The 23,562-nt window shown below is 39.8% G+C and overlaps 1 protein-coding gene across 3 annotated transcripts; it reads left to right on the top strand.

Moving 5' to 3' along the window:
• Window positions 1-186: 186 nt before the first annotated feature.
• SLC30A5 (solute carrier family 30 (zinc transporter), member 5) lies at window positions 187-20,621 on the top strand. Of its 3 annotated transcripts, XM_010580496.1 has the most exons (16): window positions 187-315; window positions 615-737; window positions 2,615-2,681; window positions 3,984-4,069; window positions 6,077-6,164; window positions 7,926-8,013; window positions 9,359-9,435; window positions 10,599-10,769; window positions 11,389-11,677; window positions 12,041-12,249; window positions 13,334-13,491; window positions 14,121-14,250; window positions 15,759-15,984; window positions 17,317-17,543; window positions 19,473-19,601; window positions 20,205-20,621. In XM_010580496.1, exons 1-16 carry the CDS (start codon window positions 242-244, stop codon window positions 20,373-20,375), a joined length of 2,313 nt encoding a protein of 770 aa, XP_010578798.1. In that variant the 5' UTR covers window positions 187-241; the 3' UTR covers window positions 20,376-20,621. The 3 variants fall into 3 exon arrangements, with proteins under 3 accessions (XP_010578798.1, XP_010578800.1, XP_010578799.1); XM_010580497.1 differs by lacking the exons at window positions 187-315; window positions 615-737; window positions 2,615-2,681 and adding an exon at window positions 3,500-3,567; XM_010580498.1 differs by lacking the exons at window positions 187-315; window positions 615-737; window positions 3,984-4,069 and having other exon boundaries at window positions 2,632-2,681.
• Window positions 20,622-23,562: the final 2,941 nt, after the last annotated feature.

Below are 23,562 nucleotides of genomic sequence, written 5' to 3'. Positions count from 1 at the left end.
CCTGGCCTCCCTGCTCGCGCGGTCCGGGGGAGACCTGGCCTCCCTGCTCGCGCGGGCCGGGGTAGGCCTGGCCTGGCCTCCCGCTCCCTTCCCGCTGCGGCGGCCCTACCGGCCGCGGAGGATGAGGTGCCCCCGCTGCGGGGGAGGCGGGCCGCGCCTGAGCGCCTGAGCGCTCGCACCCCTTCCCTCGCACCTCTCCCCTCGCAGGGGCGTGGGGCCGCGCCCGCTGCGCCGCCCCGGCATGGAGGAGAAGTACAGCGGGCAGGCCTTGGCCGGCGGCGGCGTGCTGGGGCCCGTGGATGTGCCCAGCGCCCGGTAACGGCGGCGGGGGGGGGGGGGGGGGGGGAGGGGCCGCCCCGCTGGGGGAGGGGGGCAAGCCCGTCGCCGTCCCTCCCTCTGGGGAGCAGCGAGCATCGCCCTTCAGCCTTCCGCGGGCGGCGGGAGCCGGCGGCCTCCTCCGCGTGAGGCGCAGGGCCGCCGGGGAGGGGGAGGGGGAGGGACCGGGACCGGCGGCGGGGCCTGGGCCTGGGCCTGGAACCGGGCCCTGGCCCTGGCCCGGGAGGCAGCGGCGTGTGCGTGGTGGCAGGTGCGAACGGCCCTCTCCGCTTTTGCAGGCTGACGCGGTACATCGTGCTGCTGTGCTTCACCAAGTTTTTGAAAGCCGTGGGGCTGTTTGAATCCTACGATCTTCTGAAAGCAGTCCACCTCGTGCAGTTTATCTTTATAGTGCAGCTGGGGTGAGTGTGCAGGGGGTGAAGCCCTGTCCGCCGCTGTTCAGGCACACTTTGTCCATGGTGTTCTCTGTCAGCGTCAAGCTTATACCCTGCATTATGTTATTGTAGATTAATCGAGGAAGAGAAGGTGTACCAGTGGATCCAGGAAATACTCTGTTCATAGCAGTGTTTTTCTCTCATATCTCTGCTCACTATAATTTCAGAATTGTACAATATCTCTAGTTGGAAGGGACCCATAAGGATCATCAAGTCCATCTCCCTGCTTCTCGCAGGACTACCTAACACAAAGCCACATGACTAAAAGCATCATCCAGACACTCCTTGAACTCTGACAGGCTTGGTGCCATGATCACTTCCCTGGGGAGCCTGTTCCAGTGACCGACCACCCTCTCAATAAAAAACCTTTTCCTAATGTTCAATCAACACTTCCCCTGACACAGCTTCTTTCCGTCTCCTCACATCCTATTGCTGGTCACCAGAGAGAGGAGATCAGCACCTCTGCTGCCCCCCTTGAGGAAGCTGTAGGCTATGATGAGGTCACCCCTCAGCCTTCTCTTCTCCAAGCTGAACAAGACAAGTGACCTAGGCCACTCCTAAGTCTTGCTCTCGAGGCCTTTCGTCATCTTGGTTACCCTCCTCTGGACGCATTTAACAGTTTACTGTCCTTATATTGAGGCACCCAGAACTGCACACAGTACTCAAGGTGGGACTGCACCAGTGCAGTGCAAAGTGGGACAGTCGCCTCCCTCGACCAGCTAGCTGTGCTGTGCTTGATGCACCCCAGGACATGGTTGGCCCTTTTGGCTGGCAGGACACACTGTTGACTCATGTTCAACTTGCCATCAACCCAGACGCCCAGATCTCTTTCCACAGGGCTGCCTTCCAGCCTCTCATCCCCCAGTTCATACGTGTAACCAGAACTACCTGGTCCCAGGTGCAGAGTCCGGCACTTCATGTTGTTAAATTTCATACGGTTGGTGATTGCTCAGCTCTCCAAGTCTGTCCAGATATCTCCATAAGGCCGCTTTAGCCTTGAGAAGCTTCAGTGGTTTTGCTACTTCAAAATTGATCATACTGTGATGGTACTGATCACGGGAAATTCAGACATGTCCAAGTTTTCTTAAGAAGGGTGTAGAAAACAAGCTTTCTTCCTTATAATTTGTATTCCTCTAGTTCTTGCGAGCTTCAGCTGCTGTTTTTCCTTGATTGAGATCTAAAGTGTAGAAACTGATAGCAAATACACAGAAACAATCTTTGCAGACACAATCCTGCTTCACGTTTACCTGATACGATGTGGAAGAGCATTTCTATAATACACTGGGCAGAGCTGGAACATTTGGAACCTCGTTTTTGTCTTCTGTTTCAAATTTGTTTACATTTCTGGGCTTCTCACTTGCATGTTCCCAAGCACTGTAGTGTTTTTCCCCATCACTTACTCTTGGTCCCAGTTGAGGAAGATGTGTGCTGTTCCTTACCATTTCTAACATGCTGTGTATTCAGCATTCTGTATGTGAGTAAGCCTTCGGGTGTATGTATCTTGCTAATAAAAAACATAGTAGTATTTCTCAAAATTTCTGAGATCAGTATTTTGATTTTTGTAAATCACAGGTAGAGTTCTCATTAGGCATTCTCTGAAGAACTTGCATTTAAAATTGACCAGAACTGAAGTTCACTTGTCATGACCTTTGTACTGGTTTCTGACACAATGCAGCAGGGAAAATAAAACCAGTGGGTGTGGTCAGTGTGGCCTTTAAATGAAAAATGTAGAGAAGCCATGTTGTCAACTGAGCCTGATAGGAGAGGCCTAGTTATTTAGAGCTGGTGTGAATAAAAAGCTGACTGCTAATACACGAATAGAGAAAACTTTCTTCTTTTAACAGGTCTGCATTTTTTATGGTTTTGTTTCAAAAACCATTTTCTTCTGGAAAAGTGGTAACCAAGCATCAGGTGAGTTGACAGATGTAATAATGATTCACATCTTTGTAGATATTCTTGACAGCATGGCTCTTGCCAAAAGTGAAAGGGGAACAAAGGTTGCTGCACTTGGAAGATGTGATAGCAATTTCCAGAAGCATGTAACTAACTTTGTGTCTAACGCACTGTAAAAAACAATCAGCATTTTTAGCCATGTATTGTGAAAAGATTGGTCCTTGGCTCCATACAAGCATCTGTTCTGAGGACTGGATTTGCAAGAAGAGCTTAGTCTACTTGGCTGAGACAGTTTCAAAGGGCAGTTTCTGGACTGCCAGAATGTTGAAGTGCTCCAGTCACGTTCCCCATGCCAAAAGAGTGCTTTTGCGTGGTGCATTGTGATGAGGGGCTAGTCTATGCTCTTCAAACCTGCGTTGAGTTCCCAGTATCCTGAGATGTCAGAGTAGGGCCAGGTTGGAACCTGCTGTTTAAGAAATTTTTACTTGCTCCATATTCATCTTGGTTTTATGTAACTGTGTGCACAAAAACTTGATCCATGCACGATGTCATCAGTGTATGTGCTAAGTAGAGAGAATCTGAAGGATAGCCTGAGAAATGTTACAAATGTCAGCTGCTTTTCTGATTAGACAGGTATGGCAGAATTTTAAAGTGTGAACAGGAGTAAATTGCATCTTTGATTTGTGTTTGGAAAAATCTGTGTGTGTATTGTTTTGCTCTTGTTTAAAATTTTAAAATTCTGCATTTTGAGGATGTTGATGTTTGTTGTAGGTACTTTGTCTTGTTTAATGTATTTCCAAAATGAGTTACTTTTCTTAAAAAATTTGCATTTACAGTTAATAATGTATTGAATAGCTGAATTATAACCTGCATCCTGAAGAAAGAATTTAACACATGCATAAATGTATGTAGACTTAAGGTCTTAGTCTCTTTATCTTGGATGTTTTATCTAGTTCTATATATATTTATCAGATACATAAAATAGATTAGAAAACAAACAGCATCTTTGACAGGTAAATGGACTTGAATTTTTTTCAGTGTTTTTTCAAGGTTCTTATTAAAGAGATCTCAGACTATACTATACAATCTAGTACTGTGGTAGAAAAGAAATAAGTAATTCTGCTTCATGATATGTCCAAAGAAACCTTAGTTGCCTGGCAAAGTAGTTAAGAAGATAATCATACTCTAAATTTTGCAGAACTTGCAGAGCATATGTTTTCCCCTCTATTTCTACAGCTGCTGTGCTAGAAGAATGCTAATAGTGGGGTGTTTATTCTGATACAGTGGAGACAATTATAATGAAATACCTTTCTTTTGTAGTGGATCAAAATTTTTAAGCATGCTGTTGTGGGATCTATCATTTCACTCTTGTGGTTTTTTGGCCTTACTCTTTGTGGACCACTGAGGTAAATATATATTAACTGTAAACAATGTGTTATCTTTTTAAGCTAATTTTTGTGATCTTTCCCTGTCTCGTTCCTTTGGTTTTTTGTTTCGTCTCCATTAGCTTATGATGCCAGCCTCTTGCTCTATTTTTTGAAATTTTAAATGGATCTTTATGCTTTTTCCAGTGAACTCTGTTGTGCTTGGGAAAAGCTACATGTAATTTTCTGTAGAATTTGTAATTTTCTTCATTCATTCTTTGACAAGATGCCAGAGGAAGGTCTTGATAGTGCTTAAACTATTGATGTGAATGATACGAGATCACTGACTGTGGATTTCATCATTTCCTAGTCTCATTAATGTAACCCCAATTGTTTATGTAACTGTTGGGAGTCTATGGCTTGACAGCTAGTGATAGCAGCTTGTATTCCTGTGCCAGCTAACTAGAATCAATTTCTGCATTTGTTGCAGGGCACTGCTTTATCTAATCATATGCCTGTGCTGTGTTGGAATTGGGTGGCATTAGTGCGTATACTCTGAGTAAAATCACTTGTGCTGTTTGTTGGCAGTGCTGACTGAGTAACTAAAAAAGAATAACATTAGACTTCCAAAAATGAAGGTTAATGGATTAGTGTCGTGGTTTAACCCCAGCCAGCAACTAAGCACCACACAGCCACTCGCTCACTCCCCGCCAGGTGGGATGGGGAAGAGAATCAGAAGGCTAAAAGTGAGAAAACTCGTGGGTTGCGATAAAGACAGTTTAATAGGTAAAGCAAAAACTGCACAGGTAGGCAAAGCAAAACAAGGAATTCATTCACCACTTCCCATTGGCAGGCAGGTGTTCAGCCATCTCCGGGAAAGCAGGGCTCTATCACGCGTAACAGTTACTTGAGAAGACAGACTCTATCACTCCAAACATCCCTCCCACCTTCTTCTTCTTCCCCCAGCTTTCTATGCTGAGCCTGAGGTCATATGGTCTGGAATATCCCTTTGGTCAGTTGGGGTCAGCTGTCCCGGCTGTGTCCGCTCCCAGCTTCTTGTGCTGCACCCCCAGCCTACTCGCTGGTGGGGTGGGGTGAGAAGCAGAAAAGGCCTTGGCTCTGTGTAAGTGCTGCTCGGCAGTAACTGAAAGATCTTTGTATTGTCAACACTGTTTTCAGCACAAATTCAAAACGTAGCCCCATACCAGCTACTATGAAGAAAATTAATTCTATCCCAGCCAAAACCAGCACAATTAGAAAGCATCTTTCATTAGAGAGAGGAAGGTAAACCCTTAAATAATACTTTTTATGAAGTTGAAGTTTTATCCTCTACACAGGAGAAGGCACACCTGAGAATAATAGGAGTTCTTAATACTGTAGTGCCTTTCTGGGTGCTGGCAGTCTTCCCAAACAGAACCAGTAACATGGACCCTAGCAGCCTGGATTGCTGTGTGGAGAATGGCAGAAGCATTTGGTAAACTTGACAGTGATTATTACTGTCATGTTCCACCCTGAAAAGCTGTCAATATAGCTTGTTAGTCAGCCTTTGCTATCTGAAGGAGGTAGTGTGCAAGTTAGAATTTCTTATTTTCAGCAATTAAGATGTTCTGAGGTTGCATAAACTACTAGACCATTAACACCTCAATAAACAGGATACAGGACAGGACCTCTTTTTTCTGAGAGCCAGAAACTTTGGTTTAGAGGAGGTATTGTAATGGGAATAATAATTCCATTTTGAGTAAGTTAGTATCTTGTTGTGTTACTAGAAGAAAGTACAATTTAAAGTAATTATAAATTAATAATATTCATCTGTTCCTTGATTTAGGAAGTTCTTTGTTTTGTGATACGTCTAGCTGTCCGCAGCTAAATCTATTGCTGGTGAAGGCAAATAGATTTGCATTTATCCTCTTGAATTGTTTAAACTTGCTATTGAAATCACAGGATAAATCTTTGACTGCTGTGTCATTGAATTATAGCTGAAATAGTATATATTAAGCTTGTGAGGTAAACTTATAAGCGGACATAAGTGTTTATTTCACTTTTTTATAGGACATTGTTGCTGTTTGAGCATAGTGATGTGGTTGTGCTATCACTCCTTAGTGTCATGTTCACAAGCTCAGGTGGAGGACCAGCAAAGGTACTTAAAAATTTGTTTTACCAAATGTAAAAAATACTGAATGCTATAAATTCAAGTACTTTTTTACCAGGAACAAACAGTGGTTTGGACCTATGTTCACAGAAACTGCGCTTTTTTTAGTTTGATTAGTGGTAAAATTATAAAAAATACTACTTGTAATAAATATGACATTAAGAGAGAAACAGTGGGTGAAGCTGTTGGAGATCCATGGCAGATACCTGAGAATTTTTTCTGTTTGAAGGCGGAAAAGAACCTTGAGAATGATTTTTACACTTCAGCATTCTTTGTAACAGCATTTGGGGTCCAAACGGACAAAAGGACATATGTGCATGTAGTGGTCCTGGCCTTTAGGCACTGAAGTCCAGCAATACAGTCTCCAGATCCTTGCCTAGCCTCTTCAGTGTCTGTAGCTTTTTCATGTACTTTTTTTCTGCCAAAAAGTTCTCTAAGTACTTTAAGGTCTGCATGAGCCTGTGTGTGCTGAATACTTGGGCCCAGTCTTTCACTTAACTAGAGATCTGTACTTGAGACATCCTTTGTCTGAGTCCCATTACACACAATTTCGCAAGGTGTTCTCTAACTGTGCCTAATCAGCCCCAAGTGGAATGAGCTCGTGCCAGGACCTAGGAGTCTTCACCACTTTCACTCAAAAAAGAGGAGGATACCTTATGATGTCATATGCCTGAGGCTAGCATACTTGCTGTGTAAGAGAAAGTCTGGTTTTGGTGCTGCCTCAGGCTGGGAGTTTTGAAAACTGTATCATAACTGCTGCTGGAGTCCCTTAATCACTTTTAGGCTGGCCTTAGAGTGAATAGCACAGTCATCTGCTCTGACTCTCTATGCCCACCCCCCTCAAATTGAGATGCTTAGGGCATCCAGCATGAAGCTCTTTGTCTAGAAGACAATTTTTTTCTCCAGCCAGCCACCCGAGGGGTAGATGTAGAGCTTCAGAGAGGTTCTTTGTCAATCTGTGTCTTGGTGGGCCATGCTTGGCAGTTAAGCTGCATATCTAACACAGCAGAAACAAGGGAATGATAACCCTGTCCTTTTGAGTATTTCAGCTTTTTGAAGTGAACTGTGGCAAAGAGGTCAGCTGACTTTCCAAAACAAGAATGTGATAGCTGTATTTGGCTTCAGAAGATGAATTGTAATAGTATTTTTTAGCTGTAGAGCTCAGTGTCTTGCCAAGATATGAATACCAAAATTGCAGTGTCTTAAATCAGGGTGGTGAAAGCTCTGGGAGCTGGGATTTCATAGCTACCTCTGTACCATCCCTATAAAAGCACTGCAGAGCTCTGCTTTCTTAGAGCCTTTGCACAGTGCTCTAGCCTTCTCCTCCCCTAAGACAAAATTCTAGTTTGTCCACTAGATCTTGTTTATGGCTCCTTGCTGCTACAGAATATTAAATCATCAGGCTAAAGTACCTGTGCACTCTGACAGGCAGAAACACACCATGAAGAAGGAAGCAATCACACTTGAAGTTTGTAAGATACAGGCTTCTAGCTTGTTACAGTGGTGATTTGCCCTGAGTTATCTGGTAAATCTGAAAACCAGAATAAATATAAAATTATATTGTCCAGGTCAATTTTTTTAAAAAATTAAAAAAATTTTTCCTGATGTTTTTCTTACTTAACTAAAATATGCTTAGACTGATCAGGAGGAGGGGAGGGAGAGGACTGATTTCCTGGATTTTTTTAGATTAATCTGTTTCAGCACATAAAAATATTTAGGGTGTGTTTTTGTGTTTTGTTTTTTTTACAGACAAGAGGTGCTGCATTTTTCATCATAGCTGTCATCTGCTTACTACTTTTTGATAATGACGACCTCATGGCTAAGATAGCAGAACATCGTATCCTTTCTTGCTATGTGTAAGAGCAAGAGCAAGTGCCTATTATTACTGGGAAATTACAGAGAAAATGTGAAGTTGAGTGCACTGAATTAAATATGCTTGCATTTTTCCTAATAGGAATCTTACCTTTCAAGAACATTATAAGATTTTACTTTTACATCTAAATACTGATATTTACAGCAGAATGAGTAGCATTGCTTACTTTCAGAACTTAGAACATAGCTGTAGATTTTAAATTGTAGTTAAAGGCTCCCTGCGTATTTGCACATCTCAGACCACTTAGGATTGTTAGAAGCTTTTTTGATCAGCTCTCCTTTTTTTTTAGAAATTCTAGACATAGCCAAAGTCTGTGCATTAAATGGTTGACAGCCTGGCTGGCAGTCTTTTCCATATATCCAGAAATATTCGTAGAATCACAGAATCATAGAATGGTTTGGGTTGGAAGGGACCTTTAAAGGTCATCTAGTCAAACCCCCCTGCAGTGAGCAGGGACATCTTCAACTAGATCAGGCTCAGAGCCCCATCCAGCCTGACCTTGAATGTTTCCAGGATGGGGCATCTACCACGTCTCTGGGCAACCTGTGCCAGTGTTTCACTACCCTCATCATAAAAATTTCCTTAGATCCAGTCTGAATCTACCTTCTTTTAGTTTAAAACCATTACCCCTTGTCCTATCACAACAGGCCCTGCTAAAAAGTTTGTCCCCATCTTTCTTATAAGCCCCTTTTAAGTACTGAAAGGCTGCAATAAGGTATCCCCACAGCCTTTTCTTCTCCAGGCTGAACAACCCCAACTCTCTCAGCCTTTCCTTACAGGAGAGGTGTTCCAGCCCTCTGATCGTTTTTGTGACCCTCCTCTGGACCCACTCCAACAGGTCCATGACTTTCCTGTACTGAGGACCCCAGAGCTGGACGCAGTACTTCAGGTGGGGTCTCACCAGAGTGGAGTAGAGGGGCAGAAAACTGGAAAGATATAGATGATATTTCAGACAACTCGCTGTTTTAGGGCTTTTAGTGAAAATCAGTCTAATTTTTAATGCTGTTGAGTATATTTTTCAAAGTCTCATTGCCAAAATTAACATAAATCCTGTATCATGGCTGCTGTACAGTATTTAACAATGACTATGTGTTCATGTTTTAAAATACTCTTCCCCCTTGTCCTTAATATTTTTAACTATTTTCTGTGGAAATATTTTCATCTTTCCTAAATTTTAAGGATCTGACAAACCTTAAAGCTCGGTTTGCTTACTTCTGCTTTCTGTGGTTGTCTTCTACCTCTGTCTTTTCTTTGGTTAAAAAAAAAATAATCATCGAATGAAACTCTTCCTTAATTTTTTTTTATTTAGCTGAGGGGCATCATGACAGTGCTCTTACCCATGTTCTGTATACAATCATTGCTTTCCTAGGTGTTGCAGATCACAAGGTAAATAACTAAATAACTTGTATTTTAGTAGGTTAATATAAGGTAAGAATTTCACCACCTCAGAGCTAATCAAGTGTAAATCAAAACCAAAAAGTTCAACATCTGCACCCCTTATTGGAACGGAACTAGCACTTTAATTTTTACATCTTGATTGAATATGAGCATCTTCGATACAGCAAACCAAACCATACAATATTCAACTTGTATAGCTGAGAAGGACTTTGCTGTAATGTGTAACCTAAAAAGTCTTATTAAAATTATCATAAAGTATTGTGTCATCAGTATCCTGGATGTTCATAATGCTTTGCATATAAGCTGTTTCTTGCTCACTTTTGGGGTCTGTGTTTTGTTGCTGCTTCTTTATCTTTCCCCAGTCTTTCCTTTATATTAGATGCTTGTGTTTGAAGACACAGATTCTGATACTTCTCCACAGTATACTCCCATTATAATTGGTGGCATGAATAACTATCAAAATCTTACTATATGGGATTGACCTATCTGATTGATCTGTTCTGTTAGCTTAGTCTTGTTGCTAAAGTGGCTGCATTGAGGACTAAAACAGGAAAAAAAATATATGGAGCAGCCGAGGAAGTATTAATATAAAAATAAATCAAATGTTAGAGAGACTGGTTAACTGTGCAAAGCAAGTGTGTTCTAAGGGAGATGAGATGCTGTGTGTGTATCTTGTTCATTTGTAGAACAATTTTGAAAGAAAATATTGTGAAGAAATATGGTATGGTGCGATTGAAGGTAAGGGAATGAAAAGGTTATGAAAGGCTTAGAGGCCAAGGTGACGTGACACTTTTGGGGTTTACATATGCTTTCAACATTTTTAATAATGGAAGATGGGAAACCAAGTTTTGTGTGATTTTTCTTTTTCTTCATATGCTGTTTGCTACCTATTCACTGCTGTTGTATGCCAATTAACACTATTGAGAGTTTTAAACTTCAAGTCATAGTAGGCTGTTGTGAATAGTGCTGAGGTATAACCACGTATGCTATGTTACTGTTTTTAACTAGGGTAACAATTACAGGAAATACCTTGTCTTTGGCTTTTGTTGATAAGGAAAGCATATTAATCTTTTTTCATGTAAGTGTCACTTTGTTTGGAGTGAGGTATCTGGCTCTTAAGGCATGCTGACGGGATCCTTCTGTGTTTCCAGGGAGGAGTTCTGCTTCTGGTACTGGCATTGTGCTGTAAGGTTGGTTTTCACATGGCTTCCCGAAAACTGTCTGTAGATGTAGGTGGAGCCAAGCGTCTTCAAGCTTTGTCTCATCTTGTTTCCGTCCTTCTGTTGTGCCCCTGGGTCATTGTCCTTTCTCTGACAACAGAGGTAAGATAGCAAGTACAAAAATACATCATTTTTTGTAATGCTTCTGCTTGTGAAGTACAATTTAAATCTTTCCTTTACCTTTAAAATATCTTTACAATTACCAAAGTTGCCATCTTTATTTTTGTAGTAAGCTCTGTTTGAAATTTTTCCCCTATATTTTGATGTATATCTGTGTGATACCATAATTTCCTCTTCTGTGTGATAACTTTATTTCATCTTTCTAGCTCAGATATTATATCCTGGATTCATATATTAACATAGCACAAGTATTAATGACTATATAAATACAGGGTTCTTTTTTTCCTGAGGAGTAGATTATTAAAGACATGTTCATGATGCCTGCATGTTTATGGAGAGTAAACCATTGCAAACATGGCGTTGCACATGGCATTGCTTTAAGCACATGAAAGTATTTAAAGTAAAGTACCGTAGTGCATATTAACTGTATGTCTCTTTCTATAGCTAGAGTGTTGGTTTTATGTGATAAATTTGAAGTATAAAAGTATTTATGTTTTGGTGGATTGCTGAAAACATTTGTAATGAAAGTGAACTAGATTTAATGCTGTATATACACACCTAATGGTGAACAGTCCTGTTTGAAATGTATTTTTTGTTGCAGAGTAAAGTAGAGTCTTGGTCTTCTCTCATCATGCCTTTCATAACAGTCATCTTTTTTGTTGTGATCCTGGATTTCTACGTGGAGTCCATATGCTCTGTCAAGATGGAAGCTTCCACATGTGCTCGATATGGATCCTTTCTTATTTTCATTAGTGCACTGCTTTTTGGCAACTTTTGGACACATCCAATAACAGACCAGCTTCGAGCTATGAATAAGCCACCACACCATGAAAGCACAGAGCATGTTCTTTCTGGAGGTGTGGTAGTGAGTGCTGTCTTCTTCATTTTATGTACGTATTCTTATTTATCTTTTGATAAATCTATTGTCTGTGTGACGAGGAAGCCACACATCAGAAAATGGATGTGTGCAGAATTCTTTTGGATGAGCTTTTATGGATTCTTTTAGATAAAGAGGGCCTGTAATTTTGTGCTCTTACTGTCTGTCTACAAAAAAAAGAATGCAATAGATCTGTTGTGAAAGTGATGATGTAATCTTATATAGCAATGAAATCTTATGATAAACCTCAAGATGAAGTTGACAATAACTTTGCTGCCTGCAAATTTCATGTAAGCTTTGACTGCTGATAAAACACATTATAAAATTACTGTGAAGCTTAGAAACAGCAACAAAAACTTCAATACTTTCCTTGCAGCTGCCAATATCCTGTCCTCCCCCTCCAGGAAAGGGCAGAAGGGTACCCTTATTGGCTATTCCCCTGAAGGCACTCCTCTCTATAACTTCATGGGTGATGCATTACAGCAGAGCTCTCAGTCATTACCCCGGTTTATTAAGGAGTCACTGAAACAAATCCTTGAGGAGTATGATTCTAGGCAGATCTTCTATTTCTTGTGCCTAAATCTGGTAAGTGCCTGTTGGTTTTTTTTGTCAAACCCAACCACAGTAGTACATACATAGTACAGTAAGAAGAGTTATTCTTTAAAAGGGCCTCATGATTGATTGTTTTTAAAGTGACCCTTGATAGAGTAGTTTCATTAGATGGAATGTTAAAACAGAAGATTCTTAACACTAATCTTACAGTAAGTGGCAGGTCACTTTGGTTTGTTGTCACACTGCGGCACTGGTTCTATGCGGTAACTATTATACCAGTAAGTAAATACTTGCATGATGGTACGTTTAAGATTGAGGTATCTCAATGTTACCAGCAGATAAGCTGAAGCTAGTGAGGCCTTCAAGGATGGGGACAACAGAAGAGTAAGTGTGGGATCGCTTAGTGCCATTTTGGAGTAGGCTAGTTTTATTTCTAGCTTCTCTTTCGGACAGGAAAAGATCATACAGTAAGCAAGATGGATAGAACGTCATTTGCAAAGATCTCTCTTCATTCTTTGGCAATTATTCAATGAAACGGGGAGAAACTTGAAGTATCTGTGATAACTTTAACAAATTCCACTATAGAGTATAAAAGATGGAAAAGAACGCTTATAGGCAGACCAATTAATAATAGTAAATCATGCAGGGAAAATGTATGTATTAAAAATATTTCCGCGTGTACTGTCCTCAAAACTAATTCCTAAGGTTAAGCACTCAACTAATTGGTGAAGAAAATTCTTACAGATACGTAGACAGCATTGCTTTTACACTAATAATAGATCAGATCAGAGTTGTTACATTGTTTAATGACAAAATGCTGAAAATTTTGTCTGCACAATGTTAGTTTAAAATTCTAAATGAAAACTTAAATTTACTCCTGTGGAGGGTTGTTTTCTTAGGTCTAAGGCTTCTGGGAGTGTAGGTTCAAAAATGTCTCTTCGTAGGCTTGGAATGTATCGCTTTTGTTTTGTTGGAGGAGAGAGAAAATGGTCTAGAAATACTTCGAACAATACCTTTGAAAACTATCAAGTGTTCTATAAGAGTTTCCTGCTAGCTACCAAGACATTAAAGTAGAAGTTAATCTTTGAGAAAAAATTCAAACTCCCTTTCGTTTTAGGCTTTCACTTTTGTGGAGCTTTTTTATGGAGTGTGGACCAATAGCCTTGGTCTTATTTCTGATGGATTTCACATGCTTTTTGATTGTTCTGCCTTAGTGATGGGGCTTTTTGCAGCTCTGATGACAAGATGGAAAGCAACTCGCATATTTTCCTATGGGTATGTATATTAGGTTCTTGAAGGACTATCTGAAAATTATTCTACTTGCTCATTTTCAAAATGTCCTGCTATAAAGATATGTTTGAGATGTTTTAGTGTTGCATGCTTCTGTGGGGTTTTTGCTATGTCTCTTCTTTTCTGTTTGTGGTCATGCTATTCCCCTCTTATCCCTGCAAAAAAGTGTCTGAAATGTAATTTTCATTTATCTCTACAAATAAAACTTTATCACTTGAATATTATTTAGAAATTGCCTCACTCTGTATATATATATGTATGTCAAACAAAAATATATGTTCAAAGTCAGTGTTTATGTGAGGATTTCAATTCTGCTGACATAATCAAAATTTGTATGGCTAAATTGCATAGCAGTTTAGCAATTTGAAGCCCTGATTGTGCACTATATATAAAAAAATACTTACATTATTATACCTTTATACTATTGGTGTTTGGACAGTTGCAAACTAGGTTCCTCCTTGTCAGAAGTAAATAACCCAGAAATTAAGGCAGAGTTTTGTAGCATTGAGGAAAAAATCAAAGCAATCTTAATGCTGTATTAAATGTATTATAACTTTGAAATTTGTTCAGAGTACCCATTCTTCACTCTTAAAAGTACATATGTTTGCTTTCAGGTATGGACGTGTAGAAATTCTCTCTGGATTTATTAATGGCCTCTTTCTGATGGTAATTGCTTTCTTTGTCTTCATGGAATCGGTGGCCAGACTGGTGGATCCTCCAGACATAGATACAAATATGCTAACTGTAAGTTTTGTCATTCTGTTTCAATGTTGTTTGGCAGTTAATGGTTCATTTATGTTTGTCTTAATTAAAAAAAAAAGAAAGGAGACTAAAGTTGCATACTCTAATCTAAACTGTGCCTTGACTTTTTAACATACTCTAATTTTAAAATCCAAACTACATCTGGTTTTAAAATATGAAAATATATAGGGGTGAATATAATTTAATTATGTTAAATTGAATTTTTTTCTAAGATGTTACAGCTGTAATCTTTTTAGATGGTGGTCTTTCTACAATAAAAGATACTGAGTAAATAATCTGTACAAGACTAAATTTGGTTCAGCTGTTATGTATACCAATGTCAGTTATTACAGAAAAGATTTTGCGTTAGTCTCTGAGAAACCTCAAAAATCAGGCAGAATTCGTAACATAATGCTGAGTGTGTTAGTATGGCATAAACAATCCTGAAGCTGTGCATAGCTAATCTTAACTACACCAGTGTCTCTCTACCTTCCACAGCCTCTTCAGGGGCTCCCTACTTAAATTTTCAAGCTTCCATCCATTTCTTTCAAATGCAGTAGTTCATTTTCTTCAAATAATTTTTTGTTGTTATGGAATTCTGCAAATTCAAGCCTTCATTTATCACATTTCCAGCTTCACTTGTTTTCTTTCATGCACGCACGCACGCGCACACACACACACACACACAGAGAAATTTGTGCTCTCCTGCTCTCTTCGGTAACAAAGAGAAAGATTTTTATGTAGGCACAATTAGAAATGTGCACTGCTGGAACTGAGACCTGATTTTTTTTTCTTTTTAATCTTCAATATTTGCTCCATTTTTACTACTGATTTTATTTCTTGGGGGTGGGAAGGGTTGCCCCCTCTATATGAGCACAGTCTGCATAGCCAAGGAAAGGTCTAGTAACGCCTGACTAGGACTTGCTTAATTCCTCTATTAGCTGGAATTACTCTTATGCTTTGCTCATTTTTCAAGAGAAGAGTAGAAAAATAGGCGGATAGATAAAAAGCACAACTTGACCAGTAAATCAGCAGTTGCTGTCTTCAGTTAAGTACAATTTTAGATGAGTGTGCGTGTCCTAGAGACAATATAGAATTGGGGCGGGGGGGGGGGGGGGCAATGAAAGTGAAGCAAACCTTGTATTCAAACCACTTTACCTCTTTATGAAAATAGATAAAATCAATCACCCCTTCTTAAAACTAAATTTGCTATCTTGTCCCAATTTGTGGTTACCAGGTTTTGCATTTTGGTGGTGGTTATTGGGTAGGGTTTTTGGGAAGGTTGGGGAGAATTGGATTTTTTTGAGAGGGAAGGAAAATTCCTTTGAAACCAGCTTGTATACTGAAAGGAATATGATGAGGAATCCATATTAGAATAATCCTGTTGATGTTAATGCTTCCACAGTTTTTCTTAATTAGGTGCACAGTGTTTCTGATTACCGTGTTCTAGAAAATAAACTTGAACTTCTGGGCAGATGTAGTGAAGTTAAAGACTTCTCTCCCTCTCACAGCCAGTCTCTGTTGGAGGGCTGATCGTAAACCTTGTTGGTATCTGTGCCTTTAGCCACGCACACTCCCATGGGGTTTCTCGGGGAGGTTGTCACTCACACGATCACAGCCATTCTCACCATGGGCACAGCCACGGCCATGGGCACAGCCATTCCCACAGTGACCATGGGCACAGTCATGGACATTCCCACGGGACTTCTGGAGGAGGCATGAATACCAACATGAGAGGCAAGTACAGATTGTTGAATCGTAAATGATGTATGTGATTTCCAGCAGGCTTTGAAGATTCTCAGAATCAGACCCAGTACTATGCATCATTCTTAAAATCTGTCTCCAGAAGTGATCTGACAGCCATTTAACATGGTATACATGAATTTCTCAAACTGTTTCTTCATTAATGAGTTCAACTTGAAGAAACACAACTTGAAACATTTCTTTGCATGGCTTTGAAGAAACATAACTTGAAACGTTTCTTTGCAAGGCTTTCTTAGGTGTGGGTAATACTTAAGGACCAATAAAAAGCATTAATCTACAGCCTTCACTAAGATTAATAAGTAGTCATTGTAAACCTTACTGAATAAGCTTAAAGTCCTTGTTTCTAAGTTCCATCTAGAAATGAAAGTACAAGGTCTCTATCTATAAAGGTATTACCATGCTTCTAGGTATCACATGATAGCTGGTTGAAAAAAACACTGGAGGAGGGGATAAGAAGCAGAACAAATGCAGGCCAGCAACCTAGAATATGCTTCTATTTGTGATTCAGAAGATAACGGTGGTAAAGATGAAACTTTCTTTTTCAAATCTAAATTCAGAAGCTAACTGAGAAGGGCAATATATATAAAATTTCAGCATAGCTACTTCTTAGAATTTTTTCCCCTAGCAGTTAGAAAGTAGTTATTTACCGACCACCTGGCTTATAAAAAAATCTATAAAGGAATGAGTTGTTCGTGTAAGCTTGTCAGAGTATTCTTTCAAATCCTGACACTTAACTAGCACTAATCTTACAAAAGGTTAGAGATTATTCTTCTATGCCCATTGAGTGTACATTGAGAATGCTACCCATCCTTAAAGCAGTATAAAGTATAAAATTCATAGCAGTAGCAGATAGACAGTCTTATAAAATTGGAGCAGAACTGGCATACAAAACCCAAATGATATATTATTGTCTGTCCACATGAGCAGGCCAATGCATTTGCACTGATCTTATCCTCTGTTACGGATCAATGAGTCCCTCTATACGCAGTTAAATGATTATGCTATATAGTACAAATCCCACTAACAATTTGAAGACTCTTCACGTTTGGTTTAATCTGTGAATGCTTGCCTAGATCATTGCGCTGTGGAGTAAAAATGGTTTTTTTACATTGATTTGTAATTAAATATTAGAAAAGCTAAATGTTTTGTTTAATTTTGCACCAGGTTAGGTAGCTAGTTACCTCTGTTTAGCTTGAGGGGTGTTTATTATGTTTAATAAACCCTACTGTGTTTCTGCTGTTGAACATATATGTACATTTTAAACAGAGCTGTTCAACTTAATCACTCAGTTCATTTTGTTTTCAGGTGTGTTTCTGCATGTGTTAGCAGACACTCTTGGCAGTGTTGGTGTTATCGTATCAACGATATTTATTCAGCAATTTGGATGGCTCATAGCTGATCCACTCTGCTCTCTTTTTATTGCTACATTGATTTTTCTTAGTGTTATCCCACTATTGAAAGATGCCTGTCAAGTGCTTTTGTTGAGGATACCTCCAGAACAGGAGAAAGATCTGCATGCAGCTTTAGAAAAGGTCAGAACTACAATTCTAAATGTTTTCATACACAAACATACAAAGCTAAAACTTTTTAATAATTATTAAACTCAAGTCGTTCAGTCTGACAGCTTCTGTTGTCTTAGACAACTTAATGTCTCGGGTTGTTTTAAATCTATTTTGCAGATATGTGACAGGATTAGGAGTTCTACTGATGAAAGTTGTTTTGCAGCTAAAAAACCTTGTACTGTTTTTTGCTTTCATGGGTAGCTCATCATTTCAGACAATGATGGTAACAGTGCAGGAAAGGTACTTAGCACTAAGAAAGTAAGGTAGCAATTCCCAAAAGCTTGCTGCCTTTTTAAACTTGATGTGTACAGTTCAGGCCACAGGATTATATCTTGAGCCTGTAATTGCAGGTTTTCTTATTTGTCCATACCATGAAGGGCATGCTGGTTCCCAGTAGGTGAGATGGAAAAAGTACAGCTTTTTTTTTTCTAATTACTTTTTCATTCTAGTCCATTCTTTTCCTGTCTGCTGCAGTACGGTATCTACTTTGAGGCTGTACTTAGTCTTCACTGTTGGCTCATTTGAAGTTCCTGCCCAGAATCATAGTGCAGACCTCAGTGTGGGAAACACCTCTCTGTCAAAGAACTAGTTACATGTTTGTTGAGGATGCCATCAACTAGAGGCAGCAAGGAACACTATCCTGGTGTCCTGGCAGTAGAGAGGGAGATGTGTTCTTGTCTGCATGAGAAAGAAAAGAATAAATGGAAATTGGCTGGGAGAGGCTTGCTTAGTGAAAGGAAAGTGAGGTGCAGAGTGGGGTTTCACTTTTTGACAAGGGAAGACAGCAATTCTGGGAGACCGAGGAAGAAGAAAGTACTTTTTGAAAACAGTGAAAGAGCAATTCGTTGAAAGATAATAGAAAAAGCATTTTAAAAAATACATCACAGTAAAACAATATGCTTGCTGTAGGTTGACCCCAGCCAGCAGCCAGGCATCCACACAGCCACTTGCTTGTTCCCCACTTGTCCCACCAGCAGTGGTGGTGGTAAAGGGAGAGAAAAGGAAGAGCAAAAGCAAGAAAAATCTAGGAGCAATACAAAGGTGGTTTAACAAATGAAGGAGAGAGGGGAAAAAAAAAAAGCACTGCACCACCTCCCACAAGCAGACTGATGCCCAGTCAGTCTCCAGGCAACAGCCACCTTGGAAGCCAAAAAACCCCCTTCTTCCTCTACCCCAGTTTTTACTGCTGAGCGTGGCATTATATGGCATGCAGTTTCCCTCTGGCCAACTTGGGTCAGCTTTCCCAGCTGTTTCCCCTCCCTACTTCTTGCCCACCCCCAGCCTACTCACCAGGGCACAGGCAGAGTGGGAAAAAGAAAGCCTTGACAGTGCCCAAGCACTGTTCAACAACAGCCAAAACAGCAGCGTGCTATCAGAACTGTTTTAGGCATAAATTCAAAACACGGCACCATACAGGTTGTTATGAAAAGAGTTCAAATCATCCCAGCCAGATCCAGTACAAAGATCAATTTAATAAAATGATAAAATTATGGGAAGATACTATGTCTCTGAATTAAGTGCAGCTATGATAACTAGCTGCTTATCCTGGATAGTGAGGTAACAGATGCCCTAGAAATTGTTAAATGCCCAGCCAGCCTTCTGGTTGGTCTATACATTGATGTTATTGTGATCTGTACACTGAATGACTTTTTTCTCTTCCTATTTAGCATTGCACTGTGCTCATTTTTTCATTTAGTTTGACTTTTATCTTCTTGTCTTTGACAGTAATAGTAAGGTGACCTTTCAGTACTACATACTTCTGAATAACAGCTTAGCTGGAAAGCTGCTTTGTTATACAGCTTTGTTTCTCTGTGAAATATTTGCCACCAACATCCATGTACGTACACAAGTTTAAAATGTGTTCTTAAATTAATTGTTGCTAATGTAATTTCTTTACAGATTCAAAAAATAGAGGGAGTCATATCTTACAGAGATCCTCATTTTTGGTGTCACTCTGCAAGTGTTGTGGCAGGTACAATACATGTGCAAGTGGTATCAGATGTGATGGAACAGAGGATTGTACAGCAGGTAAGGTACAAGGTTTTTAGACCTAATGTCTTAATTTCTTACTCTGCAGCCCTTTTTCGGAGGCTGAAGTTTGAAGCTGCTGTTTGTGATTGTTTTTGTAGTTTTTAGTTAATGTCTCGGAGCTGGTCCCTAATGCTGTACTTCCTCTTGCCTGCTAGCTTGGAATTAGCTGCATAAAGAGTTGTTTGCTAAAACACCTACCAAATAAAAAAAATATGGGCATTTTTTTCTTGCTGTTGAAAGTGGCACTACATGTGCTATGAGACAAGGAGGAGGAGGTGGATTTCATGCTACAAAACAGGCACTAAACAGTAGGGATATAGGGATGCTAATCGTGGGTTTATAACTGGCTTGCTAATATCTGTCTGCCTTGGGGTTTTCTTTTCCTTAAAAAGGTGGTTATTTACTTATGCAAGACACTGAGAATTACCCATTATGCAGAAGTTGCAAAGCTATACCCTCTGAAGCTCAATTTTCCAGAAAATTGAATTCTTCATGATGATTTTTTTTTTAATCTACAGTATTTCAGAGCCAGAATACTGCAAGTTACTGTGAGATGCATATTAAGTGTAATACTAATGTTAACCATACTGTTCTATTCAGGTTACAGCAATTCTGAAAGATGCTGGCGTAAACAACCTAACTGTCCAAGTGGAGAAGGAAGCTTATTTTCAACACATGTCTGGACTCAGTACAGGATTTCAGGATGTCCTTGCAATGACTCAGCAACTAGAATCCATGAAATACTACAAAGATGGTACTTATATCATGTGATAGAAGGTTCTGTTCACCAAAAGAGGTGCAAACGGTGAAGCTGTAGGATTCCATACTCGTATTTTTGACAGGAGATCTTGCACATACATGTACAGAAACAAATGTACTATATATTTGAATTTTTTTAAGCACTATATTAAAATAGGATCAAGGTGCTTTTATAAAGGAAATAAGGACTTGAATATTTGCTGTATATGTGAAAATAATGGAAATCTGTACTTGGTGTTTATTAAACGGAAGTCTGGATATGTTCCATGCTTAATCTCTTACGAATGGAACATCATGATTATAATTTCATGTTAGCAGTGGGAAATGGAAATAGTTTATATTGGAATGCAAACATAATTGTTGTGGTTTAAGCCCAGCCAGCAACAAGGCACCACACAGCTGCTCGCTCACTCCCCCACCTCCCAGTGGCATGGGGAGAAGAATTGGGGAAAAAAAAGTAAAACTCCTGGGTTGAGATAAGAACTATTTAATAACTAAAGTAAAATAAAATATAATAAAAACAATAATAATTAATAATAATAATTGTAATGAAAAGGAATATTAACAAAAAAAAAGAGGGTGGGGGGACGGACACAAGAAAAGACAAGTGATGCACAGTGCAATTGCTCACCACCTGCTGACCAGTGCCTGAGCAGTGATTGGCCCCTCCCGGCCAACACCCCCCAGTTCATATAGAGAGCATGATGTTCTATGGTATGCAATATCTCTCTGGCTAGTTCAGGTCAGCTGTCCTGGCCATGCTCCCTCAGCAGAGCATGAGAAACTGAAAAAATCCTTAACTTAGGATAAGCGCTACTTAACAACTAAAATATCAGTGTGTTATCAACATTATTCTCACACTAAATCCAAAACACCCTGTACCAGCTACTGAGAAGAAAATAACTTTGACCTAGCTGAAATCAGGACAATAATCAATTGAAAAATATTTTTCTTTCTTTCAAATGTAGCTTGAAGACTCCTTGAATGAAAAAAAAATTACATGTTTATCACAGGGAGTAAAAAACACATGAAGTCATGTTTTTTGCACATTTTGTTAGATAATAGAAATAAAAAGATTTTATATTATGTCTCAGCATACAAATCTGATTTCTAAACTTAATGAATCAGAGCAAATAGATGTTACTGTTTTAAATTTATGTCAAGTTATTTTTTTAAGGAGAGAAATCTACAGGTTAACAGTGAGAAATAGGGAGGGGAAAAAATTGTAGACACTTTTCTGTTTCTTGGGAAGACTCAAAAAACACACTGTAAAATAATTTTTTTGTACTTTTTATATGAATAACTTCAAACGCAATAGTTTGAAGCTTAAAGTAATTAACCAGTGAGCATCCTGGCACACAGGTAAACTTCACTTCTTCAAGATACATTATTCTGTCATTTACTTGATTTTTTTCATAATACCATAACACAGCTGTAGGTGTACTGTAGCCAACTATACCTTTTTGTCTTACCCAAGGAAGCAGTCCAGGTTTAGAATGCTAAACTGTGACAGTAGTCTGGGACATGGCACATTGCTGAAACAAACTGTAAATTGAGACTTCTTGACTGGAAAGAGAAAGAGTGTGTTTAAGAAAGAATTATGCATGTTGGGGTCTTAATACTGCAAAGAAAACAATCTCTTGTCTTCAGTGAAAACCTGTCAACAGGGTAATAACATAGGTCTTCAGAGGTAGTTACGTTACAGCTGTTTACAGTCTTCCTGTGCCCTCTTTCTTCTTGTCTCAAGCCTTTAAATATTTTCCTTGGAATTCAGCAAATCAATTCAGTAGTTGGCAAGAAACAAGGACACCTTTCATCATTGAATGTATCGTGGCAGTCTTATTTTGTCATACTGTTTTCTTGTTCTGGTACTTAGGATCAGTACCTTTATCAGTATCATGATAAAGACTGGACTTGATGTTGGTGGAATTTGAGGATAGAGCGATGTAGGAGTTACACGATCGGATCAGATTTACCAGCAATGCCATTTGAAACGTCCTTGAGCAATTCTGCTTCTCTTGTGATCAGACTGTTTGTACAAACTGCACAGTTTCTTTTGTAACTGTTAAACAATTTTGCATTCCATTCTCCCCCCACACTTCCCACGGTGCTGTGTTAAAACACTATCTGCAAGACGGGACTGACTTGAAAAACTGCAGCCAGAAAGTTTCTAGAAGTCGCATTGCTTTTACATACAGTAATGAAGATTGAGTGATCACAGTCCCTCATTTCTTGGGGTAATGCTGCAGAACCAGCAGTGTTCTTAAAGCTTGATCCTGTTTTTTAACGATTTATGCCTTTGGCGGTGCTTTTCTCACCTTGCCTCCCCCAGAAGGCTCAAGTCACTTGAATAACAGTGCTACAATTATGCTTGGCCTATAAGCAGAGTGATCTTTAAGTTTTGAAAACCATACTCGAACAAAAACCTTCAGTTAATATTTACACGTGCCACTCACGTTTGAGGTGATTGTACAGCGTTTCACCAAACCGAGCATTAGCCCCATTGTGATAGGTAGATCAAAAGGGGAGTAACTTTTCTTTTCAAATCAAGTTAGCTTAACATAATGGAAAAGCCTTCATGCTTGCCGCAACTTTCTGTGCGGAAAGGCCGATTTCCTACTTCAGCTGCTAGCAACAGGACCTGGAACCAGTGAAGGTGGCTGGGACCACGTTAGGTGATCCTGGCAGCAAAGGTGAGCTGGTACCTGGATACTTCACGGGCAAGTGCAAACCTGCACCGTAACATGCATTCAGCGGGTTTTTGTATGTTGCTCAGCAGACATGCAGGGAGGACAGTGGCAACAAGCGTTGTCTCTCTTAAGTTCGTCGAACGAGAACCGGTATCTGGCAGTAATCCTCCAAAGCAGCGTTCAGGCTTCCCCCCCCCGCAAGATCTGTTAGAACCGTGCTGCAAGGGCAGGTTTTCAAATCACGGGTATGGGCCAGCTGATTTATGTTTTAATGAATACCGTGGTGGGGGAGTTTTTAGTCTAGTCACTTGGTTTGCTTGCAGACGGTCGCAACAAAACACTTTCGGAGATGGAACAAAGATGTAAAACGAACTGCAGCTATGTATGGTACATCTGGCGGCAAGCCACGATTCTGTATATAACGAGTTAAAAAATAAACGCGTTTTTCAGCAACGCTGTAAGTGCATCTCGACTTCTCTGGTTCAAACGTCCGCTGGGATGTAAAGCGC

This window comes from Haliaeetus leucocephalus, unplaced genomic scaffold (assembly GCF_000737465.1).
Source record: "Haliaeetus leucocephalus isolate CR32 unplaced genomic scaffold, Haliaeetus_leucocephalus-4.0 Scaffold722, whole genome shotgun sequence".
Taxonomy (NCBI): Eukaryota; Metazoa; Chordata; class Aves; order Accipitriformes; family Accipitridae; genus Haliaeetus; species Haliaeetus leucocephalus.
The sequence above is the reverse complement of the archived record's forward strand: the minus strand, read 5'-3'. Positions and strand labels throughout refer to the sequence as shown.